General features: G+C 34.2%; 1 protein-coding gene and 1 long non-coding RNA gene across 3 annotated transcripts in view; one reads left to right on the forward strand and one right to left on the reverse strand.

The window, feature by feature from the left end:
• LOC136029504 (transcription factor Adf-1-like) lies at positions 1–12,586 on the forward strand. The gene is made up of 4 exons (XM_065707950.1): positions 1–2,009; positions 5,982–6,162; positions 9,781–9,963; positions 12,163–12,586. Exons 1-4 carry the CDS (start codon positions 1,838–1,840, stop codon positions 12,443–12,445), a joined length of 819 nt encoding a protein of 272 aa, XP_065564022.1. The 5' UTR covers positions 1–1,837; the 3' UTR covers positions 12,446–12,586.
• The window catches only part of LOC136029508 (uncharacterized), a 25,670-nt gene continuing 24,620 nt past the window's right edge, over positions 12,242–13,291 (reverse strand). Inside the window, exon 3 of one of the 2 annotated variants that reach the window (XR_010618060.1) lies at positions 12,242–12,374. This is a non-coding gene — a long non-coding RNA (uncharacterized LOC136029508). Of the gene's footprint in view, positions 12,480–13,291 lie in introns of both variants that reach the window. The other variant, XR_010618059.1, reaches the window with a different exon arrangement.

Genomic DNA, 13,291 nt, shown 5'->3' on the forward strand with positions numbered 1-13,291 from the left:
ATGAAAAAAGCCAAGCTTGCGAGGTAGTGCTGCTAAAAAGTACCAGCCAAAAATAAAAGAATAATAATACTGGCGTATAAGGTAGAATTTACAATGTGAAATTACTCTTTTTATTCATTTAAGAACTAACAAATAAAGGGTGAGCCCTACAGTAGACCAAATTAATATGCAACCTAGGTCTACACAACATTCATGACCCAAAACAATAATACCATATTTCAATGACAATATTACAATGTTTGATGATAAAAATGAAGCAAAATAGGAAGCATAACAAAACCTTACGAATTTAATCTCATTTGATATGTTTATAGGTATACCTGTCTGGCAAAAGAGCTTTAATTCACAACCATATAGGGGAAGCAAAATATATTTTTCAGAATCTAGGATATTATTTTACTGTTCATTTGTTTTCAAATTATTTCAATAAAAACACAAAATATGTAGTTTCAAGGAGTTAACTACAGAAATATTTGAAAAAATTTAAGAGTGTTTGAAAGATCTAGGGGCCAAATGTCCTCCCCCATTGGCATGTCTGAACAAGCAGCAAAGTGCGTGACCAAGTTTTGAATCGTAGGATTTTAATCACACAATGAAATTGTAAGATTTTAAGAAAACATTTTTAAATTTGTAACGGTGGGGGGAGGGGGTCGACACTAATGTTTAAAACTTAGGGAGGTCATTAATATTTTTATAAGATTTTCATTGAAAATACCAAAAAAAAGGTTGCTTTGGTGAAAATGCTAAAAGATGTTTCCTTAACCCGAAGGATCAAAAATCCTAGGGAAATGTCCCCCCTTTACTAGCACCCCTGGGGCCATGTAAATACGTTGTAAAGAAGAGTCACCCGCTAGAGGCAGACAAAAAAACAGGGTGTCATCATTAGCCCACATAAGAAGTTCAAACGAATCTAGCCTCCGTTTTTTGTTATTTTTTAATGACTTGCCGGAAGTTTCTTTCGGCCTTGTAATCTTCTTCCTTTGTTTCCTAGTAAGCCTCCCTGTAACTTTTTTTTTTACAAACCCCTCTCTCGATGATATGCTTAATTAAAAAAGAAATCTTGGATAAATATCATCAAGATACAGTAATAAAAGATTCTTAGTATGTTTTTTTTTATATTTTTTTTTAGTTTATAGGGCTACATAATTATGGTTATACGTGAATAGGGAACATGATTTTATTGTATTTCTTTGTTCTGTATGGTAGACATTTGGATTATCTTTGGTCAAGATTATCTTATGAAGGAAATCTAAAATACTAACTATGTGTAATTGACACGGTACCAGAAAATATGCTCCAAAATACAATCTAAAAGTTTAATTGTATTTTTTTAAATATTTTACCTATTCCAAAGTTTGGCTCTCTTTCACGGAATACAGCCCTGTTACACTAAAATAAACCTCATTGGGCCTGCTAATGCTCAATGGTTTCTGCCTCTTCCCACGAAATACGACCTTCTTACATCAAAATAAACCCCATTCGGCCTGCTATTGCCCAGTCCTTTTCGCCCCTTTCCATGGAATATTGCCTTCTTTCACCAAAATAAACCCCACTGGAAATACTCAGTGCTAAATCCTTTTCACCTGCTTATATTTCAAATAAAGACACAACAATCAATACTGAAATCTTGCTTAAGCTCGTAGCTACGGAACTGCCGTAAGCTATTGACAAAACATGCATTCTTGAGCATACTTAAGTTCACCCGCTGGGAGAACAAAAAGGCGGTTAAGTTCTCCTAAGCTAAAAACTCAATAAATTCAGTACGCACTTAGTCTTGGATATGGTGTTGTGCTAGACGGATATTTTCAAAGCTTTTAGTAGAAGAAATCTATAGAAAATGGAAGGAGCTAGGTGGTGCTCAGATGCAGATAAAATGCTGATTCTTTTTGTGAGAGTAAGACCGTGTTTATATGACGCGCAACTTTATGAAAACAAGGATTCAGATTTGAAAGAGATTGCTTGGACCCAAATTACTAAGAAGCTGGAACTCGAAGGCTATAATTTTACAGGTAAATAAAAGTAATTCTTTAATTATATCAATAATGGAAGAAGACAGGATTCTGTTGTGTTGAATCGTACAAACATAAAGAAATATGGTAAATATTTCTACCAAATAAATAATTCTAGCCAAATAACTATCATGTGGGCAAATTTCAGGGCTCTCTAGAGGGAGAAGGAGTGGAGGTCGGTACTTTAAAATATATTCCTGGGATATACTTTAGCCTTCAGACCCATCCCTGAAAGATTCATTTTCTTAACCTAGCCTCTTTCTGAGATAGCAAGAAGTCACTCAACTAGAATTTTACCTTTAAAGATATGCAAATACATTTCCTAAATTTTGAAAAAAAATTGATGTGGCTCAGAATTCTACTTAAATAACAGGAATTGCATTTCCAGAACTTATAGCAGTTCCCGGATATACTTTAGCCTTTAGACCCATCCCGGAAAGTTTCATTTTCCTAACCTAGCCCCTTTCTGAGATAGCAAGAAGTCACTCAACTAGAAATTTACCAGAAATATTACAAGAGGGTCCATTTGCACTAGTTTTATCAATATATGATAGATAAACTGTTAAGCAGTAATTTTTGTTCTTTTTAAGTTTCAACTTTGCTCTTTACTTCCTTTAGAACAACTTAAAAAAAAATTGTCCTTGTTTTTAATTTCAGTTTAATCTAGAAACAACAAATCTCAATTTAAGGTAGAAGCGATTATTATATTCATAAAGAGCATAAAATAAAGGCATCGAGTGGTTTATTCACTTTATAAGAAAGCCAGTTATAGGAACGGCTATAATTTTACCGGAACAACACTGCCACTATCTTTAATTGATATATGAGAGGGTCGCCTCTACGCTCATATAAAATAATTTCTATTTGTTTTAAAACCGCTTTTTCTTCTAATTGCCTTTTTCATTTAATTTGTTACGGTCGTTCAACTAATGCCAGGGAGTCCCCCTCCCCCGTATAAAATTTCTCCCAGAAAGTTTCCTGACAAGCTTTTGGTCCCATGGAAAACTTTTTCTGTTGAAAATCCCACCCTATAAAAGTGTCCAAATATTTCCCAATAGCAAATAGGCTGCTAGGATGTATACCAGTGGCTCCAAACCAATTTTAGGCCATGCCCCTCCTAGTCAATTATAAAATCCGGATGCCCCCTCTTGGTGTTTACATTTTGTTAGTCAAAATGTTAAGTGGGTTCATTTGAAGGATGCTTAAAAGGCCATTAACTTTCCAAAGTTTTGTTGCTCTGTTAATAAAGCTACATTAACCTATTTTCTTGTGTACTCGTGAATGACATGTTCTCTACATAATCATATAAACGGCACAAAATCAATGATCCAACAGTTCGTGGTAACGAACTGTAAGTAAGGAGCCAACCAGCTCAATAGTAACCGAAGCTTTAAAAAATGGAATTTTGATACCAATAGATAAGTTCATTAAGCTTAGTCTTACTCGTCAAAAGCTACGAGCCTGAGAAAATTTGTCTGGCTTTTGAAAAAAGGAGGAAAGACCCCCTAAAAATTATAGAATGTTAATGAAAATCATACCATCAAATGCAGCGTATCAAAGAACCCTACGGTAGAGGTTTCAAGCGCCTACCTGTAAAAATGTGGAATTTTGTATTTTTTGCTAGAAGAAAGATAATGGATGTGTGTTTATTTGTTTTGCTTTTTTGTCTTATGTTTTCCCCACGAATGATCGTATTGACCCAATGAGCCTACAACGTCGATAAAGGGATCATACTATCAGAAATGAGAAGTTCTAGTGCCCATTTTAAGTGACCAAAAAAACTGGAGGGCAACTAGGCCCCCTTCCATGCCCCTTTTTCCCTGAAATCACCCCGAAAAATTTGGAAGTAGTTATTTTATTCATCATATTTGAAAGGCTGAATAACTATGTCTTTGGAGATGACATGACTCCCCAAGGCTCCTCGGGAAAGGACTTAAATTGTAAAATTTTCCCTTTTTATACGTACAGTTTTTGTTATCGGAAGATATGCATATTTATATAGCGTGGGGAGGGGAGCACAAATTTTCTGCTGAGGGAATTTTGCATAGCTAAAATTTTTCATGGATCATTTAATCCAAATGATCCAAATACCCTTTTGTATTTGATCCAAATACATCCCCGTGGGGAGGGGGATTTTTCCGTGGAAGTCGAGCCATATATCCTGGCGTCATTTGAAAAACGATCAGAAACAAAAAAAAACAACAGTTTTTTCAACTGAAAATAACGAGCAACATTAAAACTTAAAACGAACAGAAATTATTACGTATATGAGGGGGTTTGCCTCTTCCTTAAGACCTTGCTCTTTAAGGTAAAGTTTAAATTTTGTCCCAATGGGTGCCGGTAAGGGAGAAGGGGGGCCATGGCCCCCTGGAAATTTCAGGCTATAAAGTAATTATAAGGAAACCAAAGGAAAAAAAGCAGAGTAGGGGAAATCTATGGAAAAAATGTGAGTTGCCCATTGCTGGTTGACTGCTAATACCTTTTGACATTTAATTAAGGAAAATATAAGTTTCAATTTGTGATTGAGTGACCCTTTTCCAGTTTTCCACAGACATTTTTTCTCTATGATTGGGTCGGAGTAACAAACAAAAAATCAAATCCTTCATAATATGGTAATAGTCAGTAAATTATGGTAAGTAAATAACGATCCTTGTCAGTAACGAAAATATAAGAGCCTAATTATTGGTAACGTTGTATGAAAGAATAAGCTTTTTATTTAAAAAGTACTCAAGTATTCATTGGCCGAAGATACCGCTTTTAATATCAGGCCGTAGCTTCTTGAAGATGCTACAAAATGTTTGCTAGGATTTTGCTCTATTTCCTCTAATTGCTTAGAAATCTTAGAAAATGTCTATCTCTTTTTCGCAAGTGTACTCTATGAAGGATATTGCTTTTAGAACAAAATCGGTACTATCATGAGCAGAAGACAATAACCTGTTTGTGTATCTCAATTTTCAGGGATTTCAGGCTCTTTTCGAAATCCCAATAAAAAGGTTTTTGCAGTTAGCTTTTACTTTTGAGATTAATCGAAACAATTATTAGCGTTCCTTATTCAGTGTCAGATAATAGTTTTTTCTCATTTGGCAGTTTTCTTTCCAAAGGGTGTTTTTAAACTTTTGGTCTTTACTAGGTTGCACCTACTGCTGCAACCGTTATATGTATATAATTTATTTTCTTGAAAATGGTACTATATTTTTTTCTGAAAATTGGCATTATGAATTTTCTGGTTTAAAAAAAGGTCTAGATACATCACGACTTTGAGAAAGTTCGTTTCCCAATCCCAGCGCTCTTAATATGTTTTTCTTAAATCGCCTGCTTCCTGTAATTACCGTCCAAACACCTGAAAAAAACTGTCAATCTGAAGGTTGACAGTTGGACAATGGTAGATGAATATCAATCACGTCATTACTAATCTCAAACGTTCCTACCTGGGTTAATTTTGTGTTGTTTTTGACCTCCTATTTGTGTCAAATTTGTGTTAATTGAACAAGTAAATGGAACTTTGAGAGGGATCTTAATAAGATATTCAGAATAGTCAATAAAAATATCATTATTTTAGACAGAATTTTTAGTTAAGCAAGTTTGTTTCTCTTTGTGTAGTTCATCGATTAACGAACTGCCAAGGTAAAGAACAAAAATGGTTTATGTCACGGGGCAGAATGAGGAATGAGAACGAGTTTCTGTACAGAACTTTTTGGTTCTAGGATACTATTAGGGAGCACTAACTTATAAATGATAAATCTATGTATTTAATTTATAAATCTATAAAATCTATGTATTTAATTTATAAATCTATAAAATCTATGTATAAAATCTATGTATTTAATTTATAAATCTATAAAATCTATGTATTTAATTTATAAATCTATAAAATCTATGTATTTAATTTATAAATCTATAAAATCTATGTATTTAATTTATTTTACTTTCGTAAGTGATTTAGAGGATATGTAAGATGCTAATTATTTCTAGTAATACAGTGCAAGCATCGATGGGAGACTCTCAGAAATAGATATTCCAAAAGCTCTAAGCTTCTTCAGTTAGCAGCATCAGAAACATTTATTGATGAGAGTCCAGCCACTTGCTCATTTCCATATAATGAAGAAATGGAATTCATGCTTGAACACATCAAAAGAAGAAGGCCAAGAAAAAGGTTTGAATTCTTAAAAAATCATTGCACAGAACTGCTGTTGATCAAAAGTTTTGACGGGATGCACATAATTCGTCCAAAATTCTAGTTAATTCTATAGCAATTTATATAAGAAACGATTTGAATTTTTATGCTGATTTCAAATATATAAATTTCATTAAGTTTAATATTACACATGGAAAGTTAAGAGCCTTAAAAGAAAAACCCAAGTTTTGAAAAGGGGGGAAACGCCCCAGAAAGTCTAGGCAGCTTGATGAAAATCACTTCATTAGGTCCAATATATCAGATATAGTTTTCAAGATCCTATTTACAAAACTGTAGAATTTCGTATGGATAATTGTATCGAACCGGTGATCATAAAAGATTGACAGGGGGGGAGAGCTCATTTCATCAGGAATTAAAAGTTATTGTGCCCTTTTTAAGCATCCAAAAAGATTGAAGGACAACTAGCCCCCTCTCCTCTTCCATGTCCGTTTTTCCCCAAAGATATGTGATCAGAATTTTGAGTTGTCCATTTGATTCAGCATTGTTAAAAAGTCCAATCACTACGCCTTTGAAGATGACATGGTATGACCCCCCATTGTTCATGGGGAAAGGGGTATAAGTTACGCTATGTCCCCATTGTTCACATATAGTATTTGGTGTTAAGAAATATAAAATCTTTTTGAGGGGGGGGGGGGTTCCACGATGAGATTTTTACGTGGGGATTGAAGTCTCCGGGAATTGGTTTTGTTGAAAAGTAAAGGTCAAACATGCCATCTTTCCCAATAACAAACATGTAAACTGTGGGCGAATTGCATAACTTTTCAGCTCTTGTTCTGGGGGACTCTGGGGGGTTAAAATACCCAGAGAAATATTTACTTATCCTTTCAACTATGCAGAGCAATGTAGCTATCTTAAAATTGTAATGGGATGTGTTTTGGGGACTAGGGGGCGTGGGAGGAGAGCTGGCTGTCCCTCAGTCGCTTTTTGCTCTTAAAAATGGTACTACAACTTCCAGTCAAATGAAGAACCTTCAGAAGTTTCTGCGATAACTCCCTCTATGCGAAATGCTTTGGTGAAAACAAACAACAAATTTTGCCTACATTGCCCTTTACTTAGGCAGTGAAATTATGCTACCTATGATAAAACGAATATTTGCAGTTTTTCAGTTTTCTGTATAAGAATCAGTATTGCGGTTACCAGTTTATGTTTTAGACCAAAATTTGCCACAAATTTAGTAATAATTATACTATAGAACTTAGGATAGATTGGTAGAGCGAATATTATTCAAAAATGGATTAGTCCATAAATGAATTACAATTCAGTATAGTTTTTGGTCTGACCTTTTGTGGTCTTAAACTGTATTAACCCCAATCATGTCAAAATCTTGAACATAGACAAATCCACGCAATCAACGACATGATTAACGGTTTCAAAATAAATAAACTTTAAAATAAATGCACATTGAATTCACTTATTAAAAAGTTTTACTTGTTTGAAAAATAAAGATAAAACATCAAGAATCAAAGCAATCAGATTTATATCTGATCAAAGTTCATTTGGTTCTGGAACTTCAATTGCGGTGTCGGATGATTGAGAATTGAGGTGTGAAGTTTTAGCAGATCAACATAAAAACAAATCTTTCTAACTAAGAGTCAATGCAATAAATTTTTCTTCAAACATTTATTTTCTTTGATAAACTTTTCTTGGTAACCTAAAATCAAAATTTACATCTACTTGATCTCCTCGCCAAATACTCCCTCAAAGTTCAACCGGCTCATTTACGCTAATAAATTACACCCTTAGCCATACCTTTATTGTAATATGCCTTTTTGAAAACCTGAATGCATATGGTGTGTTTAATTTTTTTCGACATCTCCCTCGAGATTCCCCGAAAGTTTCAACTTAATTCCTTAAGCTGCTCCTGAGATATAGTAGATAGGTCCTTTTGACCACCTGGACACAAACAGTGTCTTTTTGATTTGGGTCAGCTTCCCCCTCGTTATTCCCTGGAAATTTAAAATTAATACCCTTAGATCTTCCTGAGTAATAGCACATACATCCTTTTGATCATTCATATAGTGCTTTTTGACTCAATTCATCATCCTTCTCACTATTCCCTGAAAGTTTTAACTTTATGTACTTAGCCGTTATATAGCCTCAGTATAGCCTGAAAGTTTCACCTTACTACCCTCAGCTTCCCAGCTTCCCCCCCCCCAGTATACCTTACCACGTAGTAAGTAAGGATACTGTAAGTAAGGGTAGTAAGTTTCACCTTACTACCCTCATTTGTTCCTGATGTATTGAAGATACGCCCTTTGACAACCTTGATGCATAGTGTCTTTTGTATTAGTTCAATATAACCCTATGCTTTCTCTGAATGTTTCAACTAGAAACCCTTAGCCATTCCTGATTTATAGCATATACAACCTTTCTACATCCTGGATGCATGTATATTGTTTCTTACGATTAGTCCAAAATGTACCTCAAGATTCCCTGACAGTTTCCTCTTGATGTACTTAGCTGTTCCCAAGATCTTTGGGATGCGTCCTTTTGACAACTGTATCCACATTCTAATTCTATCTCAACACTCCCTGACAGTTCGAACTTTATTTCTGAAAGGCCGAGTCACGACGTATCAATGATGTTCCCAAGATAATCATATCCGTAGCCCTTTTTGAGATATTGTAAATACGACCTTTCGAAGACAACTTTAACGCACATGATGTATTTGATTTAATCCAGTATCTCTATTAGCATTCCCTAAAAGATTGAACTTGATGTAAGTAGCCGTTCTTCAGATCTTGCAAATTCGTCCTTTTGACAGAATTGACATTCATAGTGTATTTCGCTTAAGTTTAACATACCCTCAACACTCCCAGACAGATTCAAGTTAATACCCTTAGTAGATCCTGAGATACTTTAGATACACCCTTTGACAACATGGATGTAAATAATGTCTTTTCATTTAGTTAAACTTCCCTCTCAACAGGGATTTAAAGTTTCAATTAAATACCCTAAGCCATTCCTCGGGTATTGGACAAGATGAAGTATCCATTTGAGTGCTGTTTTGACTAGAACATTTTAATGGACTGAAAAAAGAAATTTTTCTTAAAACATTTGGATTTCAGTCGTAATAAGTTTTGGCTCATTACAGCCTTACTTTACCGACAGGAAGATTTGTTATTATTGAAACTGTAAAATTCTTACAATTAGCTGAACAGAAAATTCCTTTACTGTAGTAAAAATTACCTAAAGCTTCAAAGGAACAGGATGAAATATCAGTTTAAACGCTGTTCCGATAGGAGAGTTTTCATGGGAGATTTAAGAAAGAATTTTTTTTAAACATATTGATTGCGGTCCTTAGATTTTGCTTGCTACAACCTTCCTTTACAGACAGGAAGATTTTTTGTTACTGTTAAATTTGTTATTAATATTGCAACACAGTGAAAATGAGTAAATTGAAAATTACAGAACTAAGGTAAAAACTACCAACAACTCCAAAGGAAGGAGCTGAAAATCAATTTGAGCGCAGTTCCGACAAAAAAAAACTAAATGGGGGATTAAAGAAAGAAATGTGTCTCAAATTGCATAGGTTATACTCTTTCAAATATGACTAATAGCAACTTTCCTTCATAGGTCATGCTATCCCTTGGGATCCCATGGGTATCCCAAAATGAGCTCTCAAGCAGAAAGCACTTCAACTTGCGATAGTGAGCCAGCAGAGGTTAGCAGGCGCGATGAATCTTTGGATCATGTCCCATATATTTGCATTCCTTCACCTTCTTCTGGAGGAGACACCAGGGTCGAACTTGAGCGCAGGTAAAAACATCATAGAATGATTTCCAAAATAATGCGTACTTTAAGACTATTGAACAGAACGCTTCTAAAATTAATTGTATACGTTACAGCTCGCTTTTGACACTGAATATGTTCTATAAAAAAGAAAAAAATATTCTAGGAATATTTTTCCAGAAGCTGACCAACATTTTCAACGTGAAAAGTCGGGTTTGGCCAAGATTTTTCACTATTAGTTAAAAGCAAGTGTCTTAATTATACTTCACATTAAATATTCAGACGGTAAATTTAATTTTATCCAATTCGTCAAAAAGGCTACTTTAAAAAGATAACGTAAGAGAAATAAGAAAAAAACTATTTTAAAATTTCAAATTATTTTATCAGAAAAATGGAAAATCACCCTGACTGAATACTGAAAGTTCGTAATCGAATATTGAAACTTTTTTTTTTATCATGGATTTTTCTTTTTCTTTCAACTGTTTCCTTCGCGATTCAGCGCATCGCTTTTTCTGACACCCACGAAGAATCAGTCACACACCTGTCGATATTCATCCATCTACAGAAAAACTAATGAAATGTAAATTAACAACTTACTGGACGAGGATGTTTGTTCCTGAAAGTCTCGTCATTTTTAGATGTATTAGCGTTATAAAAGCAAAAAAAAATCCGAAATGCATTGTATTTTCAGTAAAGTGGAAATGACATCGTGGTTTTTAGAAGGTCTTCGACCTACTTGAAGGTCTTAGTTAGCCCTGCTTCTGTTTATAGTAATTTCTGGGCTTCTTAAGATTAATTAAAATTAATTTATTAAGATTAATTAAAATTAATTCTAAAACAATTCTGGAAAAGGAGTTTTTCAAGAAAAAGTAAAGGGTTACAAGTTCAAAAAATTGTAAGGATTAAACTTAGAAATTGAACCATACTGAACTCAACAAGTTGCGACCGAGATACTAATGGTACTGTAGTCATACATTTTATTTTACTCACAATGATTGATTTATTTTTTTACTCAAAATGAATGATTTATTTTACTCACAATTCTAGGGTTAGCCGGCAGCCCCTTGTAATTTCTACTGCAGCATTAGGTGCTCTAGGTTTCATTTCGCTAATGCTAGTGCCTTCAATATCCAATAGAGTGAATTGCATCTATCACTACAGAATAATATCCTTGATGTTCACACTGAACTCTTTTTTGATACTGAAACAAAGTTACGCAAGACTACGTCAACCTCGCCTGTAAATATTGGACCCTGATAATTTTTTTTCCCCGTTTGATTAACGGACTCCGACACTCTATTACATAAGAACTAAATAGATCCCGCGGTAAAGAAGCCACCTGAAGGTTTTTAAAGTATCAGATAAACTACCAGGAAATCGTAACAATCTAGGAAATCATGTTTTGATGGGGCCCAGAAATTTTCCCCCACACCCTTAATTTTTAAGCAATAACAATCACATAAAAAAAAATTCCCTATGACGTAATAAGCGTTTGTATCTCATAGAAAACATTCCCTATTATTTTCTGACAAACACATTGTTCACCAACAATGTTGATCAATCACGAGGAAAGATTTGCTTATCAATAACTGTAAATTACCAACAATTTTCGCAAGATCCCAAATGCTTATTAATGTTTGAAATAAGCGGCATTATTTTCTATATTAATTGGATGTGTTTACTAATTCTTACTAGACACATGTTTACTAATCTAATTTTCACTGTCTATACAGTTTTCCATTGTTTGATCAAATTTTCAATCAAATTCATTGTCGGGTGAGTTATACCCTCGGCTTCAGTATGTTCAAGTTTCTACTTCCAAAATTTGAGTTATACCTTCGAAATTTCTCCTCTATTCTTAGCTTATAGTAAACAATCTTTATGGAAAAGTGCCTGTTTTTTCTCTTCAAAAATTGTAAAACAAAAACTAATTTACCCCATGATATTCTAACCTGATTAAAATTGACCAACATGATTGACAAAGAACAATTTCAGCTGTTGGTCTCATCTGCAATGTTGATCAATAAAACCTTTGTTGGTCACAAGAACACCATTATTGATTAACCACGTCGCCAAAAATGTATATATATATATATATATATATATATATATATATATATATATATATATATATATATATATATATATATATATATATATATATATATATATATATATATATATCCTAAATTATCAACAATGTATCTAATTTATTCTGCATTTTAGGCCAGACAGTTCACAAGATGATGCGAGAGAAGTTCGCTCAGAAATATGCCATCAACTTCCTAAGAAGAAAGTAAGAGAAGAGCCTCCAAATAGTCCTAGCGGATTGGTAGCAACAGAAATGCAACAAAACCAAGTTGTAACTTCTGAAAGTCAGCAAGACGAACCTGTTGATGGTTTCCTGTCGTATATTCGTTCGGAACTCATCAGAAGAACTGAAAATGAACGGAATGTCATCCTCGCGGAATTCATGAACGCTCTTGCCAGGAACCCCTCCAATAGGTGATTTCGTTTGAATAGCTGACTTTTGGTGACGTTAACTGAAACAATTACTAAACAATGGGAACACATCTAGAATTTTCAAGTTTATACGCTAAATAATTTTTTTTTTATATATGGATAACTCAATAAAATAATATATAGTAAACATCAGTTTTAACATCAATTTGTCTGGAAGAGAGAGAGACTTGGCAAATGCTTGGCCAGAAAACTGCCTAATATATTTGTTAATATTAGTCAATGAATTATCTGCAATAAAATGTGTTCCTGTTTTCTTTATGTAGTAAGTGATTTTCATAAAGAAGCCATTAGGATACAATTATGCATCTTTCAAATTTATCTGAGGGCCCCCACCCCGCCTTGTATTATTATCCAACAGTTCGTGGTAACGAACTGTAGCAAGGAGCGACCCGGCTCAATAGTAACCGAAACTCTAAAAAATGGAATTTTGATACCAATAGTTGCATCAAAAGAATCGCATTTTAATGCTGATTTTAAATATATGAGCTTCATCAAGATCAGTTATACCCATCAAAAGTTAGGAGTCTGAGAAAATTTGCCTCATTTTAGACAATAGGGGGAAACACCCCCTAAAAGTCATACAATCTTAACAAAATCACACCATCAGATTCAGCGTATCAGAGAACCTTATTGTAGACGTTTCAAGCTCCTATCTACAAAAATGTGGAATTACGCATTTTTTGCCCGAAGACAGCTCACGGCTGCGTGTTTATTTGTTTGTTTTTTTTTGTTGTTTTTTTCCAGGGGTGATCGTATCGACTGAGTGGTCCTAGAGTGTCGCAAGAGGGCTCACTCTAACGGAAATTAAAAGTTCTAGTGCCCTTTTTAAGTG

This window comes from Artemia franciscana, chromosome 7 (assembly GCF_032884065.1).
Source record: "Artemia franciscana chromosome 7, ASM3288406v1, whole genome shotgun sequence".
NCBI lineage: Eukaryota > Metazoa > Arthropoda > Branchiopoda > Anostraca > Artemiidae > Artemia > Artemia franciscana.

What these genes read in the sequence shown, in the direction of transcription:
- LOC136029504 (XM_065707950.1), top strand. Translation starts at nt 1,838, where the DNA reads ATGGAAGGAGCTAGGTGGTGCTCAGATGCAGATAAAATGCTGATTCTT. An exon ending in AGAAGAAGGCCAAGAAAAAG is followed by an intron (nt 6,163 to 9,780) that starts GTTTGAATTCTT and finishes TTTCCTTCATAG; the next exon opens with GTCATGCTATCCCTTGGGAT. An exon ending in AGGGTCGAACTTGAGCGCAG is followed by an intron (nt 9,964 to 12,162) that starts GTAAAAACATCA and finishes TCTGCATTTTAG; the next exon opens with GCCAGACAGTTCACAAGATG.